This window comes from Salvelinus namaycush, chromosome 20 (genome assembly GCF_016432855.1).
Source record: "Salvelinus namaycush isolate Seneca chromosome 20, SaNama_1.0, whole genome shotgun sequence".
Classification (NCBI taxonomy): domain Eukaryota; kingdom Metazoa; phylum Chordata; class Actinopteri; order Salmoniformes; family Salmonidae; genus Salvelinus; species Salvelinus namaycush.
The window spans coordinates 15,097,147-15,118,741 of record NC_052326.1 but is presented as its reverse complement, the minus strand read 5'-3'; the positions used below and the strand labels follow the sequence as shown (position 1 = coordinate 15,118,741).

Here is a 21,595-nt window from a genome sequence, read left to right as displayed (position 1 = left end):
ACTTTAACGTCATGAATCTCTTTATCAATCCTTGACATTTTTAATTAAAAGATTTTGCTTGCAAATTGAGCCTCTGACAGACTGCAGTGACCATGGCTATATTGTGAGACCAGTTAAGTGCAGATGTCAAGTGCCGTATGAGTGCAGGTGTCCAAGATGGTCCATTTCCGATTGAGATAGCTTCCCAGCTGAGATCCATTCAACATGAGCAGTAACTGGCTGACTGGACTGACAATGAACTTGGAAATCCTTTGTAGGCATTCTATGACGCATGCTGTTCTTTGCATTATTCAATAAATATCAAATCCGTAAGGCAAACCTCTGCAGATATTAGGATTGTGTTATTAATCGCAACATAAAGGTATCTAAATGTGTCAATCTTTAAACACACTATTATACATTATTTCACATCCCTAGCATTGAGTATGGAAAATCATTCAAAGGACAAGTGAAATGCCATATCGAGAGTAAGCTAGTGATTATCATTAGATCAAGCTGTTCATATTGACATAGGCATACACAAGCATTTTAGTACATAATGGCTCTGATTACAACTTGCCAATACAGTACACTGGAAAGAATGATTATTAAAAAAAATCTCCTGCCATCGAAGCAAGAGCTCAGTTTCTGAAACCAATTGATATTTCTTGTAGGGCGTTGGTATAGTTTTAACTTTGAGAAAGTGTATCAACTGTCCTCTACCAGTAGATGACACTGTTTAAAAGGAAAACTTGCCAATTCTTACTTGATCTAGATTAATACGCCCCTACAAATATTGAATGAACTCTTTAATTCAATCCCACTTCTGACACCAGTGTAATGAAACCGGCAGGGAGCGCGTCTCGAACCCTGAACCTGGCCCGTAGCCCAGCATGCCATTGACTGTGCCACAAAAGCATGCTCGAGTGGCAGAGTCGATATCTGCGCTTATAAACACGGGGTCGCTACAAACATATGTCATGTTCATATGTCATGTTCTATAATCAATCTACAGGTGTGATAGCTTTTCATGTGGCAGTAAAAACAAGTAAACAGTCTTCCTCAGTGAGTATTTATTCTGGAAAGTGTAGAAAGGATGACACAACAGTGCTTTATGATCAAACTATTTCATAAAAGTTAAAGTGATCATAACACCGTAAGTCCAGATTTCTTTTCATCTTTATTTTTCAAACCAAAATAAATTGGTAACATTCAACACAAGTGCATACACTGCTGGTAGGAGATCACCTCCAATTTAACTTTGGATGGTATAGCACCGTTCTTAGCTATTTAGCAGCTTATCAGAGATGCATGTAGTGACTATGTTTGTTAATATGAAAAATTCAGAAGAATGAAAAGATCTCCTCATTTGGCTCTCTAGCTAGCACAAGATCTACCTCTGTGTCCTCCAAGGCATTTGATCAAATTGACATTTATTTTATAGCATTTGCCAGTATATTTCATATTACAGCTGAATGTTAAGCTTTTACAAGAATACAGAAGCAGCATCTTTTTTTATTTTATTCACAGATATAAACCAGCACAGCAGTAACTTTAATGCACTGGCACCTTTTTTTTGATCTCAACATCACAGTAGCTGGAAAGCTATAGGTGATGGGCGGACCGGTCATATCAATGCATTGGGACAGACTTAGTAAGGCAACGTTCGCGTGACAGGCTTCTCTTATGATTGGGTTTGTAGATTCAGCCAGGGCAGGATTGATTTTGACAGAGCTCTGTCAATATATTTATTCTGGGGCAGTGTGGGTTTAGCATTGCTCTCTGCTAGTGCATTGTATTGTCTCTTGCGTGTAGCTCAGGGTTTCTCAAACTCGGTCCTCAGGACCCCAAGGGGTGCACGTTTAGGTTTTTTGCCGAACACTACACAGCTGATTCAAATAATCAACTAATCATCAAGCTTAGATAATTTGAATCAGCTGTGTAGTGTTTGGGCAAAAAACAAAATGTGCTCCCGAGGACCAAGTTTGGGAAACGCTGCTGTAGCTGAACTGTTGAGTGATCACCAACATTTATACAGAGATAAATAAAACTAGAGGCTCAATTATTTCTGGACTTACAGTGACTATAGAAGAAGAGTAAGTAAAATTGAAAAACCAATTAACGGAGGAAAGTAAAATTCAAGGCAGTGCTGAAGTACTGGTTGCTAAAAAAAAAGTTACAAATATCAAAGCCAACAATAACATCTCTTAGACACTGCTCATTTTGTCCAGTCAACAAAACCCCTCTTTAGTGCAGTTTCAATCATATACATCTCCCTTTCCCTAAACAGTATCTCTTTATCCCTCTCCCATCTTCCCTCATTCAAGTCAGTTGTCCAGTCAGTGTTAGTCTTCTCTCTGTCTCATCTGGCTTACCACCCTCTATGTGCACCATCCCATTCCCCACACGACCACAAAGTAGAATGAAGAAAGGCTTGAACATCACAGGACTCAAAAGGTGAGAAGTTCTTTCTTTAGAGGATGGCAGGAAGTGATGGGGGTATTCACAGTTACAGTCCAACGGTCCAGCTACAATCACATCTGCTGTCATAATGAACACACCAGACCATGGCCATCTGTAAAGCCAGCCAGCCAACCCATCCTTTACCCCCGGTAGGTTTGGGCCACTCCGTCACACTTCAAGCAGCTCTATTATCAGACGGTCCCTGAAAACACACACGGGACTCGTATTAGTACAATACTGTTCTGATGAAATTACATTTTCCATGAATAAATGTTATATTTATGTATTTTTTGAATAAGCACTGTTAAAAGATACAGAAGTTAGTCTCTGATTTCCTCGTAACAGCCAACTCACAAAAGACAATAGACATGATTTATTCACATATATTAGCACGCTCTCTTAATCTATAATTCAATGGCCCAGACTCCAACTCTTCTAAAAATAGCTTCTTAAAACACAGACCTTTGATTGTCTGAACAAGCCACTCTGTATGAATACCCACACTCTCTCCCCCGGTTCATTTCTTTATTCTTCACACAGTAACAACTACAAACACATAACTGACATTTTTTCTTTAACTTCAATTTTACAGTTTACAAAGCCATAAATAAATCCTATCCAATATCAGAGCAATATATAGCTACTGTAGAAATCAACAGTATAGTTGTTGACATTCTGTGATGACGAAGGAGCAATTATCTTTATCATTGAGGCTGGCAGGTAAACATCTGACCTAACACATAGAAATTCCATGAAGGTATGCATGTGCAGGGCAGAGACAACAATAATGCCACCCGCAAAACTAGAAAAGCAAAATGACGTTGAAAAGATGTCGGAAATACGTACGTCCAAGACGTTGAAGTTAGGTTCAATTTAGGTTCTGAATGAAAGGTGAAAATACTTATTTTCCGGACGGTGAAATCAGGTTCCTTTTCGGTTCTGAATGAAAGTTGAAAATATAAATTTTTCGGACGTTAAAAAGATGTAAAACAGGCTGTTGCATTGGCGTTATTAGTCCCGATTCCTGGGACTAATCATTTTGGCTATTTAAGCTCTGAATTATTTTTTATTTACCTAGGCAAGAACAAATTATTATTTACAATGACGGCCTACCCTGGCCAAACCTGGACGACGCTGGGCCAATTGTGCGCCGCCCTATGGGACTCCCAATTACAGCAGGATGTGATGCAGCCTGTATACCCAACTTCATCAGGAGTTATCCTGAGCATATTTGCAATGTGTTTACACAGCGGGAAATGCAGAAGTATTTTATTTTTCACTATGATCAGCTCGTCAAATTTACGGATACAGACTTGAAACCACTGATCATGACACGTGGTGAATCTCCTGGACAGCAGCTGTGAGTAGCCAGATTATCCATTCTATATTGTCCATTTTACTTCGACCTGTCCTGTTTTAGGATACAGTTGAAGTCGGAAGTTTACATACACCTTAGCCAAATACATTTAAACTCAGTTTTCACAATTCCTGACATTTAATCCTAGTAAAACTTCCCTGTTTTAGGTCAGTTAGGATCAGCACTTTATTTTAAGAATGTGAAATGTCAAAATAATAGTAGAGAGAATGATTTATTTCAGCTTTTATTTCTTTCATCACATTCCCAGTGGGTCAGAAGTTTACATACACTCAATTAGTATTTGGTAGCCTTGCCTTTAAATTGTTTAACTTGGGTCAAACGTTTCGGGTAGCCTTATACAAGCTTCCCATAAATTGGTTGAATTTTTGCCCATTCCTCCTGACAGAGCTGGTGTAACTGAGTCAGGTTTGTAGGCCTCCTTGCTCGCACACATTTTTTCAGTTCTGCCCACAAATTTTCTATAGGATTGAGGTCAGGGCTTTGTGATGGCCACTCCAATACCTTGACTTTGTTGTCCTTAAGCCATTTTGCCACAACTTTGGAAGTATGCTTGGGGTCATTGTCCATTTGGAAGACCCATTTGCGACCAAGCTTTAACTTCCTGACTGATGTCTTGAGATGTTGCTTCAACATATCCACATAATTTTCCTTCCTCATGTAGCCATATATTTTGTGAAGTGCACCAGTCCCTCCTGCAGCAAAGCACCCCCACAACATGATGCTGCCTCACAGCTTCACAGTTGGGATGGTGTTCTTCGGCTTGCAAACCTCCCTTTTTTCCCCTCCAAACATAACTATGGTCATTATGGCCAAACAGTTCTATTTTTGTTTCATCAGACCAGAGGACATTTCTCCAAAAAGTATGATCTTTGTCCCTATGTGCCGTTGCAAACCGTAGTCTGGCTTTTATATGGCGGTTTTGGAGCAGTGACTTCTTCCTTGCTGAGCGGCCTTTCAGGTTATGTCGATATAGGACTCATTATACTGTGGATATTGATACTTTTGTACCTGTTTCCACCAGCATCTTCACAAGAACCTTTGCTGTATTTATGGGATTGATTTGCACTTTTCGCACCAAAGTACATTCATTTCTAGGAGACAGAACGTGTCTCCTTCCTGAGCGGTATGACGGCTGCGTGGTCCCATGGTGTTTGTACTTGCGTACTAATGTTTGTACAGATGAACGTGGTACCTTCAGGCATTTGGAAATTGCTCCCAGGGATGAACCAGACTTGTGGTCTACAATTATTTTTCTGAGGTCTTGGCTGATTTCTTTTGATTTTCCCATGATGTCAAGCAAAGAGGCACTGAGTTTGAAGGTAGGCACTGAAATACATCCACAGGTACACCTCCAATTGACTCAAATTATGTCAATTAGCCTATCAGAAGCTTCTAAAGCCATGACATAATTTTCTGGAATTTTCCAGGCTGTTTAAAGGCACAGTCAATTTAGTGTATGTAAACTTCTGACCCACTGGAATTGTGATACAGGTTTCTCTGAACAAATAGCCTAATCTAAATGGCACCCAATGAAATACAAAATGTGCTGACATGTTAAGAAACAATATACAGTTGAAGTCTGAAGTTTACATACACTTATGTTGGAGTCATTAAAACTCGTTTTTCAACCACTCCACAAATTTCTTGTGATACAAACTATGGTTTTGGCAAGTCGGTTAGGACATCTACTTTGTGCATGACATAAGTGAAATAATCTGTCTGTCAACTATTGCTGGAAAAATTACTTGTGTCATTCACAAAGTAGATGTCCTAACCGACTTGCCAAAACCATAGTTTGTTAACAAGAAATTTGTGGAGTGGTTGAAAAACGAGTTTTAATGACTCCAACATAAGTGTATGTAAACTTCAGACTTCAACTGTATATTGTTTCTTAACATGTCAGCACATTTTGTATTTGATTGGGTGCCATTTAGATTAGGCTATTTGTTCGGAGAAACCTACATGATGTAAAAAGTGTCTGTCTCATTACATTGTTATACATTTTATCTCCAGCCTGTAGGCTACAGAAAAGGCCACTGTATACTATGTCTGCTACATGATTTATGTTAGATAATTTTTCTGGGCGGAGCGTTGGTGGAGAGCAGCAGCGATGCGTCTCTCCAACAGCACTCTGGAGAGGCGTGCTGGGAAAGGACAAAGGAAATATTTTGCACCCCTGCATTTTGACAAAGTGGGCACTGATTATCACAGGGAGGCATCAGCGCTCACCTAAAAAGCCCATATGCCACTGGTTGAGAGAAATAGTTATTGTTTTTGTGCAGAAATAAATGAGGTTTGGCCTCCCAGTGGCCCAGCGGTCTGAGGCACTGCATTGCAGTGCTAGAGGCGTCACTACAGACCCCGGTTCAATCCCATGGTGTGTCACAGCCGGCCGCGACCGGGAGACCCATGAGGCGGCGCACATTGGCCGTCTGGGTTAGGGGAGGATTTGGCCAGCCCAGGATATCCTTGTCCCATTGCGCTCTAGCGACTCCTTGTGGCGGGCCGGGCGCATGCACACTGACTTTGGTTGCCAGTTGTACAGCGTTTCCTCCGACACATTGGTGCGGCTGGCTTCTGGGTTAAGTGAGCATTGTGTCAAGAAGCAGTGTGGCTTGGCGGGGTCATGTTTCAGAGGACGCATTGCTCTCGACCTTCGCCTCTCCCGAGTCCGTAGGGGAGTTGCAGCGATGGGACAAGACTGTAACTACGAATTGGATATCATGACAAAAGGGTACATGTTTTTTGAAATATATACTTTATATATTTTTTATATATATCAAAATAATTATGTGAGGTTTTATGTGTTGTTGGAGGTGCGTCTTGGACAGTTTAGCTCAAATGCCGCCCTCTTCAATCTGCCTCAATAGGCGGTGGCCTAATCCTGCCTAATGAGCGGGCTGCCCTTGGGTAGATGAGGTGATCACAGATTCAGTACTTTTCATTAGACAACGGTAACTGATAGAACTCACCTGGGCTCTGTCTGCTGCTCACCAAAGGCCTGGCTGGTAACTGGCTGCTGGTGGTCATCCTCCCTCTCTGCCCAGTGACCATGTTGTCCTTCGGCATTCCCTGTCTCCACAGCTCTTTCTCTCTCCCCAGTCTCCTCTGGCCCTGCTGGACTCAACAGCGGCCTCTGTGTGTCTGCACCCCACCAGAATCCCCGCTGGCCTGAGCTCAGCCCCTCAGGTCCTCCATCAAGCTGCTTGTTCACCTCCTGCTCCACCAGTTTCCTATGAACCTCCTGAGGGTTGATCAGTGCCCCTGCGTTGTGGTCTCTGTGGCCCTTTCCTTCCTCCCCCTCTGCTGGTAGGCACTGGTAGCTCTCCAGCCATTTCAGCTGGCTGTTCTTGTGGATATAGCGGCTGTCACTGAACCAGCGGACCACCTCTGGCTTGGGCAGACCCGTCATGATACTCAGCTCCTCGGACTGCTGGCTGCTGGGCCAGCGTGTGCTGGTGAATGCCTGTCTCAGAAGGTGCACCTGTCTGGGTGTTTTCTTGCCCCAGGGGGCAGAGAAGGACGGGTGTGACAGGTCTGAGATGTGTGTCTCAGACTTGAGCTCTGGAGGGAAGGCCTCTGAACCAGGTTTTGAAGCTGGATCGCTCACCATGGACCTCTGCAGGTTGATCTTTATGGGGTCAACTTTTAGTTCAGGGCAGGTCCTGTCATCCCCAAAATGGTCTTCCTCCTTGATAAGCTGCCGCAGGACTGACATAGCTTTCATAGGAACCTCCTTCGTGCATTTGCCATCCTCTACAATAGATATGCCGCTGCCGCTGCTTTTGGTAATGACACTGGTGCTGGTGTTTTCGTTTTGGGCTTTGCTGGCATGGTTCAGGTTGTTGACATTATCATTATTGCTAGTGCTGGAGTAGCCACTACTAATACTGCCGTTGTTGGACTTGTGGATATTGTTGTCGTTACGGTCATCATTACCCATTGTTGATGGGTAATGATCCTGATTAGCTGTGTTGCCGTTGCTATGGATGTTATAGGTGATAGCGCTAGATTTGCTGGTGTTACTCATGACCACTTTACTTTTGTTGCTGCTGCTGAAGCCTTCCAAGACAGATGGTATGCTATAATGTCTGCTGCTTTGACTGTTTGGTTTGTCATGGCTATCAGTGAGACAATCATCATTATTGCCAATGTTGGAGGTGCAACTGATGATGCTGATTGGTTTCCTAGTGCCATGGTCCCCGGCGTCATTACTAATGGAGGAGTAACTACTGATGCTGCTGCTGCTACTGCAACTACTACTGCTACTGCTGCTTCTGCTGATGGTGCTAATGACACAACCGTTGTTTCCCGCCAAGCCCAACCTTTGCGCAACACTCTTGTCAGACTCCAGGCTGGGCACAGTAGTGGGGATAGTGTTCCTGGCTACTACCTGCGTTGTTCCGCTGACTACTGTCTGATATTTCGGGGGGATCATGGTTGGGGCGACATAAGAGACTCTAGTGGTGACCGGGTGACCAGAGGCTGAAATGCTAGCCGAAGTGGCTATGACTCCAGCATGCCTGCTCACTACACTGCCATGGGATACCCTGGCAGCCTGGTGGCTGGGGCCCACTGGAGCAGGCTGGGCATGGACAGTGTGTTGGTATACAACATGATTGTTGTGCCGTTGCTTAGGGGGCTGTTTTGGGGGTGCTGTTCCTTGGAAGACTGTGCTGAACATCTTCCTCCTGGCCTCCTCTATCTCCTCGGGGGACCAGCTGATCCCCTGTTTGAGTCTATGGGCGGTAAACCAGAGTTTGATCAGCTCCTCTGGCCAATCAGAGACCACGGTCAGGTAGCAAAGCTCGGCTTTGGTCGGGTAGGGGAACTTACCAAAGGAAGTCTTGAGAAAACTGCTGGTGTCCATGGCAGCATCATAGGTGGGGATGCTGCTCAGGGGAATCATCACCTTTGGGAGGTTTTTGCTGGAATCGGAGGAAGAGGAGGAGAATGAGAAGGTGGGAGGGCTGTGCTGGTGATAGGCTTGATTGGGCACCGTTGTCGTTATCACATGAGTGGGAGGTTTCCTCAACATAGCAGGGCCACTGGTCCTACTGAGAGAACCATTCTGTAGTTTAGGCACATTCGTCAACATGGTGGGGTCTGTCTGCTTCATCTCCTTCCCAGTGTCTATCCTCCGCACCTCTACTGTGTGGGAGACTACAATCTTCTTGTGCTGTCCCTTGGCCTTCATCATCCTCACTATAGGTGTTTTAGTGAAGGAGATTGCAGGATCGTTAGAGTCCTCCCCATTTGTTGTGAACAGGCTCTGCTCCACGATAGTCGCCCCATCGCTCTTCCTGACATGCAGGGACACGGTAACAGAGCCCCCTGACACACCAGGGTGGGCTTTAGAGTTGTGCAGGGCTAGGGCCTCAAACCTGACCACTGACACACCACAGTTCAGGCAGGAGAAGCTGGGTTGGGCCCTGAAGTCTATGTGGCAGCTGTGCAGGTGGTCCAAAAAGTAATTCAGATCTCTGGACTCAAAGCGGCAGGGTGGGCAGCTGTATGTGCCCCCTTTCTGCCATCTGTCACCCCCTTCAGGTCTGGAGGAATCATGGAAGAAATGGCGTCCGTTTTCTCCAGATATGCTGAGGATGCTGTCCTCTGGGATTGTGGGTAGGAGCTCAGGGAGGCAGCCAAGTATGATCTCCTCGCGCATGTGTTTGCTTTTGGATGGGATCATGCATGGCACTGTTGACTTCCTCTTGCTGGCCATTGTTTTGTAGTGGTGTGTAGATGATGGGTGACTGACTGGTTGTCCCGTAAGGTAACGGAGGGCGAGTGGTTTGTGGAGAGGACTGATGGAGTTTAAGTGTCATGGGCCAGCCGCGATGACATTACAGTGTTGCTTCATGTTTGTCCTCAGCTTCTGGGACTCCTCTCACACGACAGCAGGCTGTTTTGGCAGGTCACAGGAAACCTATGGGAGAGAAAACAGAAAAAGATGTGATAAGTTAAATAATTCCTAATAAGAATGCATCCACACACATTCAGGGAAACTCCCAGTCATTTTTACATTGTCATGTGCCTCACTCTTCTGCCAACCTTGGATAAGAGCCACTGTCCACATTTTACAGGCAATAATGTTCCAACCCTTTACATTGTGGTGTAAACAACTTTTGGGAGCTATCTGGTGACATCAGTGCTACCCGATGTTCTCTCAACAATGATTTTGATGACACATGCAACATTACGTTATGTTAAGCAATCAAATCGACAGACTGCATCAAAGGGCCTCCAACTATTTGTCACCCTTTATTTAGGATGACGTACGCTATTCGTTTTGGTAAACACACACATCCATGAATACACACACACACACACACACACACACACACACACACACACACACACACACACACACACACACACACACACACACACACACACACACACACATCCACTCTCTGTAAATATACCCCCTTCGTACTCTAACACACTCACACATGGAGGTTCCTCACAATTGCTTCAAATTTCACATATGCATGCACGCACACACTCGCACACACCAGTGTTCATTTAGCTACAAAAAAATATATATAATTTGGAAAATAATTTCCGGGATGGTAAAACTGTTTCCAGTGTAAACCAGATATAAAGCATGCAGAAAAGATAATGGAACTATATATTTTGAAATAAGATCATCTTTGAGAACTAACAATCATCAAAACTAAAACTAGACAGAGAATCTAAAACTGTTATAATGTTTGAGTCACTCAGATAGCATAAGAACACGGCATTAGCCATATCAAAATGTGTAGAATTGCGGGAAACTAGCTTTAAAATATAATTATTTTTCTCTCAACCCCATGACAAAATGTGTAGAATTGCGGGAAACTAGCTTTAAAATATAATTATTTTTCTCTCAACCCCATGACAAAATGTGTAGAATTGCAGGAAACTAGCTTAAAACAGATATTTTTTTCTCTCAACCTCATGACAAAATGTGTAGAATTGCATGACACTAGGCAAAATGTGTAGGATTGAAGGAAATTAGCTTTAGGACAGCAAAATTATGTCTCTGCGGCCAAGAGGACGGTTTAAGACTGCACCATTAGCCATGCCCACTCCCCCCAACGCTAACTTTGACGCCGCTGCTGAAAAAAATCCTAGGAGAAACACTGCACACACCACTTAACCAGTTTGAAGCCTTTTCAGGACAAAGGTCAACTCTGGTCAGTGTTTTCTGCTTATTCTGTTTTTACAGTTATGTAGCTAAATATATAGATAACAACATTCTTAGTACAACAACATAGAATATGAAGCGAGGACACAAATCTGCTTCAATTCCTCACTGCCCTCTCATTAAACACAACCCTCCCCACACATATTCTCTCTCTCCCTCCGCCTCTCTTGCTGTGAATTTGTTGATGTGTGACGGGGTGTTGAAAACTGCTCTTGATCTTATCTAGTTCTCACAGAGATGTCATGATGCTTCGGCAGATAGCTGAGATATGTCTCTCTTTGGCAGACGTTCATCATCATCTTCATCATCAGTCCATATCTCAGTGTCCTTCTCAGTACTTAATAAACCGATTTATTACAAGGTGTGTCAATATAGCACGCAGAATGAGCACACTATTACATTCTTGAAATATCTATAGCCAAATTCTTAAGAGTCAGGTCATTATTCTCTTGAACATGGCCATACTCCTGAAGAACCTGTATGTCTTCAGCCAGTCAAACCGAGTGAAGACATGCGTATGCATTCACCATGGCCTGCTGGTTGGTAAATAAAAGATGAACCTGTTCCGGAATTAAAAATCCCAAATGACTACCCACAGTACATGCTGATCCCGGACGGGACGTGATGTCCTTTTTGTAACTGCCTCTTTTATTTCTAATGACGGCTCCCTTCCGACTAAAAACAAAACACCAAAAAAAACTAGGTCACCAGCAACTTATGTAGTAATCCCGGTTCGCTGCATCCAGACGTGGGCATTTGCTGTATGTTTAGCTGGCGGGGAGGTCATGATACTTTCTGACGGCACACAGTTAACCCCTGATGAGGACAGTGAGTTTAGTGAGTGCATTCCATTGAGACGTTGGCTACAGCTCTCATGCCAGAGAGTCTGGTCTTCTCATGCTCAACGAATAAAATGCAAAGGTATGGTTTTAGTACTGTGTGGACAGGGGAAAGGCAGCGGACTTACTAGTTAGTTCCCAGTTACAGTACATTCGGAAAGTGTTCAGGCCCCTTGACTTTTTCCACATTTTGTTACGTTACAGCCTTAAAAAAATGGATTCAATTAAATGTTTTCCCTCATCAATCTACACACAATACCACATAATGACGAAGTGAAATCATGTTGTAGATTTTTTTGCACATTTATTAATAAATCTTCTTATGGCTGCAATCCCGTTAATGGGATGATATGACAACAGCCAGTGAAAGTGCAGGGAGCCAAATTCAAACAACAGAAATCTCATAATTAAAATTCCTCAAACATACATGTATCTTATACCATTTTAAAGGTAATCTTGTTGTTAATCCCTGCAAAGTGTCCGATTTCAAATAGGCTTTTCAGCGAAAGCACCACAAACGATTATGTTAGGTCACCACCAACTCACAGAACAATTCAGCCATTTTTCCAGCCAAAGAGAGGAGTCACAAAAAGCACAAATAGAGATAAAATTAATCACTAACCTTTGATGATCTTCATCAGATGACACTCATAGGACTTCATGTTACACAATACATATATGTCTTGTTCGATTAAGTTCATATTTATATCCAAACACCTCAGTTTACATTGGCGCCATGTTCAGAAATGCCTCCAAAATATCCGGAGAAATTGCAGAGAGCCACATCAAATAACAGAAATACTCATCATAAACTTTGATGAAAGATACATGTTTTACATAGAATTAAAGATACACTTGTTCTTAATGCAACCGCTGTGTCAGATTTCAAAAAGCTTTACGGCAAAACACAATATTCAATAACCTGAAAACAGCGTTCAGCCACAAAAGCAAGCCATACAGTTACCCGCCAAATTGTGCAGTCAACAAAACTCATAAAAAGCATTATAAATCTCCACTTACCTTTGCTGATCTTCGTCGGAATGCACTCCCAGGACTCCCACTTCCACAATAAATGTTTGTTTGGTAATGTCCATAATGTATGTCCAAATAGCTATTTTCGTTAGCGTGTTTGGTAAACAAATCCAACGTCAGGAAGCGCGTTCACTAAAAGCTGACGAAATGTCCAAAAGTTCCGTAACAGTCCGTAGAAACATGTCAAACGATGTATTGAATCAATCTTTAGAATGTTTTTAACATAAATCTTGAATAACGTTCCAACCAGCGAATTACATTGACTTCAGATGAGCGATGGAACAGAGCTCCCTCTCATGTGAACGCACATGGTGAAAGCATAGTCAGGTCATGGCAGACCTGACTAATTCCCCTCTCATTCGGCCCCCCTTCACAGTAGAGGCATCAGACAAGGTTCTACAGACTGTTGACATCTAGTGAAAGCCGTAGGAAGTACAAACTCATCCATATCTCGCTGTGATTTCAATAGGATCTTGGTTGAAAATCGACCAGCCTCAGAATTCCCACTTCCCGTTTGGATTTTGTCTCAGGTTTTTGCCTGCCATATGAGTTCTGTTATACTCACAGACATAATTCAAACAGTTTTAGAAACTCCAGTGTGTTTTCTATCCAATACTAATAATAATATGCATATATTAGCTACTATGACTGAGGAGCAGGCCGTTTACTCTGGGCACCTCTGTGCACCTTTCATCCAAGCTACTCAATACTGCCCCTGCAGCCATAAGAAGTTAAAAATAAAAAACAGAAATATCTTATACCTCAAAATTGAGCTCAGGTGCATCCTGTTCCCATTGATCATCCTTGACATGTTTCTACAACTTGATTTGAGTCTACCTGTGGTAAATTCAATTGATTGGACATGATTTGGAAAGGCACACACCTGTCTATATAAGGTCCCACAGTTGACAGTGCATGTCAGAGCAGAAACCAAGCCATGAGGTCAAAGGAATTGTCCGTAGAGCTCTGAGACAGGATTGTGTCGAAGCACAGATTTGGGGAAGGGTACCAAAACATTTCTTCAGCATTGAAGGTCCCCAAGAACAAGTTGAGTAAAAGCAGTAAAAGGCCAATGACAGCCCGCTTGGAGTTTGCCAAAAGGCACCTAAAGGACTCTCAGACCATGAGAAACAAGATTCTCTGGTCTGATGAAACCAAGATTTAACTCTTTGGCCTGAATGCCAAGCGTCACATCTGGAGGAAATCTGGCACCATCCCTACGGTGATGCATGGTGGTGGCAGCATCATGCCGTGGGGATGTTTTTCAGAGACAGGGACTGGGAGACTAGTCAGGAGTGAAGGAAAGATGACTACAGAGAGACCCTTGATAAAAACCTGCTCAGGACCTCAGACTGGGGAGAAGGTCCAGCTTCCAACAGGACAACGACCCTAAGCACACAGCAAAGACAACGCAGGAGTGGCTTCGGGACAAGTCTTTGAGTGGCCCAGCCAGAGCACGATTGAACATCTCTGGGGAGACCTGAAAATAGCTGTGCAGCGACGCTCTGCATCCAACCTGACAGCGCTTGAGAGGATCTGCAGAGAAGAATGAGGAAAAACTCCTAAAATACAGGTGTGTCAAGCTTGTAGTGTCATACCCAAGAAGACTTGAGGCTGTTATCGCTGTCAAAGGTGCTTCAACAAAGTACTGAGGAAAGGGTCTAAATGCTTATGTAAATGTGATATTACATTTATTTATTTTTTGCAAAAATGTCTAAATCTGTTTTTGCTTTGTCATTATTGGTTACTGTGTGAAGACTGATGATAAGATGTTTTTTAAATCAGTTTTAGAATAAGGCTGTAACGTAACAAAATGCGGAAAAAGCCAAGGGGTCCGAAAACTTTCCAAATGCACTGCATGCAGTTAATTGTAATGTAGAACTATAATCATTACTGCCTCATCCTAACTGATAGTTTTTCACAAATGTGGCTCAAATTTTGTTTCCTGGTCTCAGAGCTCCTCAATCACCGTACACATGTTGAAATACTAATGCATCAAGGAGGTTACAAAAAATGTGGCCTACAAAATGTGCATGTAAAATGCTTTTATCTGTCTTCATCACAATGATACAAAGGCCATGCCATTTAAAAAATACCATGTGATAGAAAATGTCATCTGAGCACTAATAGGTTGAAGTTATGTGTCCCGAGTACTGCGCTGAGATATAGCACAGTGCCGTTGCCCTGGTACCTCTCCCCCTAAAACATCCAATTCCATGCATGACAAACCCAAGACAGGCACAAAGTTGAGCAAGGGTACATGAAGAACCAGGTCACCATTCAAAAGAATGGGGTGCATTATCTCACGAGCGAGATGTGCAATCAGACAAGACTAGGGCTTCTCAGACAGGGAGCCATTGAATGGTGCACTCTGAAAAGAGGGGCCTCGTGTTTCAGCGCTAAAGTAGACGACTCAGACGGGAACTGTCTCCCGGTGTGTCGTATGTCCCGATACTGGCACTGGCTCTATGGCTGAGATGAAAAGAGTTTAATCTCCATAGACCTGGAGAGTACTGATCTGAACTGAGGCAAAGTAACAGAGCTTTCAGACAAGCTCTCAGAACACCCCCGCTCACTCTTCATAAGCAAAGTCCTCATGTTACCTTGTGTGCTCAACTCAGTCGGAATGATTTCATTTCAAGTAACTATTTAATATTTGGTTTATAGGAATAAAACACTTATAAAAAAAGGTGGTTTCATAGCTGAAGGGGTATAAAGTGGTACACCTTCAATAAAATAGCCCACAGGCACGTGTAAATTGTAGGGTCGCCAACAGTTGATATTTGCAAACAGAGATTGGCGTTTGCAATGCCATGTTGCTGGTCACATGACTGAGGAGTAAGAGGACAGAGAAGAAGAAATGACATAGGGAGAGCAGACCCAGACAGACAGCTGGAGTAAGAGGAGGACATGAGTGAAGATGACAGAGAAAGCAATGAAGTACACATCCACATCGTTTTACACCAAAGCTTTCAGAAATATTTATCTTTTAACTCAACTGCCAGTAAACAGTCGGTGATGCTGCAGTCACACAAGGGCTGAGGAGATCTTGGCTGTTTTATGACATTTGTTTTCAATATATTAGCGTGTCAGTGATCCACAGCTGTCTTGAAAGCCTGCTTAGCTGGTATTGAGTTGAAGATCAACAGAAACAGAAACAGCTCCTGGCATAAGTGGGTGTGGGACAGACAGAACAACTCCTGACAGACATCTAAACGATAGGAAAAATCTGTTTCTGAGTACATCTACCACCAAATGTCCATTAAATAGATTCAAGTCATGTGAGTGGATCAGCTGGAAACCCAAATATAAGAGACGGATAGCAATTACTTCCCTGAACAGGGAAGACGTTGAGAACAACGCCGCCTCATTTATAAGAGAAACGTGATCCAGCGCTGGGAGCCTTATTCAGAGGACTGACCGTCGACTTGTCATTGTTCCATTTCCTGCATGTCTGGATGTCTCCTGTGTCTATTATGCTTTCTGTGTCTGTTATTGACTGAATGGCGGGAATTTAGTGGGCACATAATAATTTAAGTGTATAGCTATGTAATGGATTAGTGATTGCATTCATAAAATCCACATTTACTGTAATGAAAAACACACCTGTATCCAAGGATGTGAGTGGTTAACCTAGTGTTAATACAGTGGGATCTGTCTTCATTATGTTCCCAATTGTATGCCCGTAAATTCTGTATCTGAGTGTGTCTTCAGGGTGTGTGTGTGTTATGTATTTCTACGTGTACCAGTATATGTGTGTGTGTGTGAACGTATGAATGTCTGCTGAGACGCAGGTGTTGTCAGACGTCAACCCCCCCCCCCACACACACACTACATCCGTGACTGCAGCCGGTCCGCTGAGAGACCAGTCGGCGATGCCACTCATGTGTTAACATTGTCATGGCAACCCCTCTCTTCTCCTTGCCCACCACACCCCACACAGAGGAGTCAATCGTCTACACCCACCACGCATCCAGACAGACGTGCACACGAACACACACACACACACACACACACACACACACACACACACACACACACACACACACACACACACACACACACACACACACACACACAAAACAACCTTATATGGCAGGCAAAGGACAATGTTAATCCTCCTGCAGTGCCATCTCTGAAAATGCCAGCCTTGGCTTAGCTGTTCCGGACTATTGGGGTGGGGTCAGTTGTAAAGACACCTTCCCACAATGACAATACCAAAATACCTGCTCAATTACACAGTCCACCCTACTGATTAAGTGTTTGTGGCACCAACTAATAAAAACAAATGAGGTCTACATACATTGCAAAGGGTTAGGGCTAATGCCAAAGCATCTCTTGTTCTGTTCAAATACATTTTCATGTCCTCCATCGCAATCTTATATTTTTCACCAGAGCCTTCCTCAATGGCCTGGCTGAATGACGGACTAAATTTGTGTGAAGAAATCCTGAGTCACGGGAGCCTATTTCTGCGTTTTTGATGAATAACTCCTTCAGTTCTGTATCTGGGACTCCAGGCCATTGATTTGGCAACTTAAAAAGAAAAAGGAAGAAAAATGGCGGCATATTGCGCATTGTACTGTCCAACCTAAAATGGCTGACATCACAGCCTCTTGTAACTGCCAGAGTTTGGCAAATGCCAGCTCCTGCTGACCAAACCTTTCTTGCACGAGACAGAGAAAGTGGCAGGGGCTCCTCTCTAGCCCCTAGTTTTTGTGCAGAGAAGTTTATTTTGGTTGGAACTGAGCAAACATGCTGTCTCAAGGAATCTTTCGATCGCATTGTACCTCGATACTCCTAAGAAAAAAACGATACCATACGATGAGAAGGAGAGAATAAGAGTGAACCCATACAGAGTGGTGTAGACTTTCAGACTAACAAAACAAAGCTCTCTAAGTAGTATGCTTATGGGACTGTTTTTGTGAGGAGGGGGAAGTATGCTGTTATCATGAATATGGTTGTTTGTACAGAACTGCTGGGAAATAGATCTGGTTGGCATTAGATAACTGATTTTCCTCTCTGAACTTGAGGAATGTTATACACTCGATGTCAGCTAAAACTGCAAATCATGACCATATGACCTGCTTGAGTGTGCTCTGGCAATGGCTACACAGCACAGTGAAACCTAGGGCACAGAAATGAAAATATTGTTTGACTGGTGTCGATAGACATCAGAACATATAATCCGCAAAGCGGTATATTTGTACAGTAACTAAGGAGTGTCATCCGAGGACGTTTCTTTTTTAGAGTGGAGTAGGCACTCTCGGTCCATTACGCTGTGTCTGTGTATACAAACACTCTCTGTTATGGCCATAGCCAAAACTGTGAGCCGTCCCTAATTGCAGGGAATAAGGATAAAAGGCAATATGCCTGGCCTCATTAGAACAGTTCCGAGAAGGAGAGATGGAAGAACGTTCCCAGGGATCCACAATGGGAATTGACATTCCCCCAGTGTAACCTCCTAGAAGAGTGCAACCCTCTACACATACACACTCACTGGACCAGGCTGAATCTAGCCAGGCTGTGGGAGCTAGCGTGTCTAGCTTTGTATTAGTCAGTAATGAGAGACGTCTGCCAAGCATTGGCGCAAGGGAATAATCCTATTTTACGTATGTCATGCATCTACGAATTTTGAGGGGGCGCTAATGGTAAAATTAGGTGTCTGCATATTTATTCTAATTGAATAACCTTACATTATATTTCATATACCCTGGTAGCATGACATGCTTCTTCAGTTCCAATTGGTATGATGCCTCTGACTCATTGCATGTGCATGAATCACTCACACATTTCCCTGATTACAGGGTTGAATATTTAACCGATAGTTACCGGATGAATATTTTCTGCCGCTCATTCAAGAGGTAGGATACCATCTTATGGTCCTATATGATGTGTATGAACATCAGACACACATAGAGCAGTGGATAAGGTAATATTAGTCAGCATTGGGATCCATGCTGAATACCTGCTGTGTCACAGGCATGTTGGACAGCTAACAGAAAACGCATTGATTATACTGGGTCACTTCATTGGCTAGACACCTAAAGAAATGTGGGTGTCCTGTCTGTTTTAGAGATGGGAGTCATGAGGAAGACCGTACAGCGTGCAATATTCTGACAGGTTGACACACATGAAAAAAGGCAGATCAAAAGATGAAAGCTCCCAAAATGCAGTTGATTGCTGAGCTATAAGCATCAGCAAGTCAGTATCGAGGACTGGGGGAAATGAAATGAAAACAATTGTGCAATAAATATAACCAATAATGTGTTCAAAGAAACATTACTTAAGAGTTGAAATGAACGATTAATGTCGCCATAAAATTCATAGATTAAAAAGGAATACATTTTTTGCAGAAAATCCAGCTGGACGTCTGGGTCGTCCAAGTTAGGCTACCAGTCATCAAATCCAATAAGATTATGTATTCGTTACATAAAAAGTCCTTAAAACTTAAATACGGGAATACTCAACACTGACTCACTCAAAAAAGAAGAGGGAAATATTCAGCGTTGTGCAATAAATTCATCAGAAACGTCACATTGTAACGTGCGAGAGAGGGCAAGTAAACGTTGTAGGCTACATTCTTGAAACTAACAAACTGGCAAGTTAACTCGTTCACTCCAGTAGCCTGTTGGGAAACATTGGCTCTCTTCTTACTTGCGACAATCTTCAGCTCATTCTGTAAAATTAAACATATTTCCCAAAATCCTAACTCGACACCCCCCACCTACTGTCGCCATTTTATATATTTGCGACTTCATATAAACTGCCTAGACAAGACTACAGCGCCAGATAAAATTATATAGCCAAAATTGGAGTAAACAATCTGGAATTATAACTCTAATAATACGAGCTATTCTATTGTACAAGGAAAAGTGGCATTACCTTGATAGTTGGTCCGGAGTAAAATGGAATCCTACATTAATATAGAAATGAATTATATTAGATTAGCTCCGTTCGTTGCGCTTTGAGAGGAGGGGGTGGGTCCTCGCCTCAGATGAACCCGATGAACTGGCGTGAACCCGTCAGTCAGTGAACACAGCAAGGTAGGCTACATTACCTCTCCTCGCACACTGTATGGACAGAAAACAACTATGGTCGGCGGCTGGACGACGCAGACAAAAATTATACGTAGTGTAGCCTATTTCCTATGAACACGTGATTCAAAGCGTCACCCAAAATCCTAAACCCTTTCATCTAAATGTTGGAGAGGGGCGGGGGTCGGACGGTGAATGTATACGCGAGAGATGCGCTCTGAACAAAGCAAAAGTATTGGAGACGAACAACGATCGGTCAGTTTTGAACAGTAGCCTACTGAAAATGTAAGAGTGTATTTGAGCATTTGCCAAATGTGTAGCTTAATCATTTTGACATAATTTCCAAACAGAAAAGGTCTTACCTGCCACGTAAGCCTAATAAAAACAGTCATAGCCTAATGAGTATACATAATAATTAGGTCACACCGTTTTGTCAATTTAACCCGTGTTAAGGTGTCTGTCTAACCATATAGGTACTTTGGAGAGTGGTTCATACAAGGGAAAAGTATTGAATAATTATTATACCTCAATGAATGAGACATTAGGCCTGAATATCAACAAGGCCAATTCAGCCTAATGAAAAGCGCGCGTAAAGGGGTAAACAGCTAATTTCACAAATGTGTCGCGGCGATGCGCCATATCCTATTTCTATTTGCATTTCCCAGTTATACCGACTCCAGCTTCACAGAGCGACAATAAACTAACTTCACTGGTCCGTTAAATAAGGTACCTATATAAAAAGGACTAGGCTCTTATAGTCTTTGATTATACTAGTGCGTAAAAAAGAAGGCACATTATGTGGCAATATGGGGACATTGCGTCCATCATTTGCATTTCGAGATTATTGCCAAAAACACTGTTTCACATTTTGAATTCAATTCAGGAATACATAGACCTTGTCAATCACTTTAAAACATAAATGCTGGGTGTTATTTTAAATATTAAGAATCAATGTCATGATAAGTAAGCCAATTAGACTTGTTCTTGTAGTTTTATCATCATATAGTGTAGCCTGGCCATGTCTATACCTAAAGGCCTATCATGAACCTTCATCGTGTCTGTCCAAATGTAGGCCTACATTGTCACTCATAGGCCACTTGTGTGTAAAAAAAAAAAGAAGGCTCCAGTATGTGGCATTGAGAGGCATATGAGGCACATTGCGTCCATCATTTGAATTTCCAGGGGATTTATTATTTTCACTGTCAACAACACTAGTTTCATCTTTTGAATGTTCAGGCATAACCTATACTAATCTCGGTTAACCTATTTGTTCCCACATTTTCCCCAGACATGCCACTGCAAATCTTATGCTATTAGTAAACTTAACATGTATTGTCTTATATATATATACATATATATATATTGAAAAGTATGTTTTATTCTCGATGGGAACATAAAAAAAGAAGGCAAGTAGCCTAGTGGTCAGAGCGTTGGACTAGTAACCGAAAGTTTGCAAGATCGAATCCCTGAGCTGACAAGGTAAAAATCTCTTGTTCTGTCCCTGAACAAGGCAGTTAACCCACTGTTCCTAGGCCGTCATTGAAAATAAGAATTTGTTCTTAACTGACTTTCCTAGTTAAATAAAGGCCAAATTAAGTGCTCTGCCTATAATACCATTTACAGACTTGTTTTCCTATTCCTCAGCCCCAATATCTATATACCTCAGCCCACTTAC

General features: G+C 42.6%; 1 protein-coding gene across 2 annotated transcripts; it reads right to left on the bottom strand.

The window, feature by feature from the left end:
* Positions 1 to 1,037: 1,037 nt before the first annotated feature.
* si:ch211-232b12.5 (zinc fingers and homeoboxes protein 3) lies at positions 1,038 to 19,987 on the bottom strand. Of its 2 annotated transcripts, none has more exons than XM_039015751.1 (3): positions 19,769 to 19,987; positions 6,793 to 9,749; positions 1,038 to 2,644 (listed from the first exon to the last, which is right to left on the bottom strand). In XM_039015751.1, exons 2-3 carry the CDS (start codon positions 9,543 to 9,545, stop codon positions 2,611 to 2,613), a joined length of 2,787 nt encoding a protein of 928 aa, XP_038871679.1. In that variant the 5' UTR covers positions 9,546 to 9,749; positions 19,769 to 19,987; the 3' UTR covers positions 1,038 to 2,610. The 2 variants fall into 2 exon arrangements, with proteins under 2 accessions (XP_038871679.1, XP_038871680.1); XM_039015752.1 differs by lacking the exon at positions 19,769 to 19,987 and adding an exon at positions 11,249 to 11,333.
* Between the last annotated feature and the right edge of the window lie 1,608 nt (positions 19,988 to 21,595).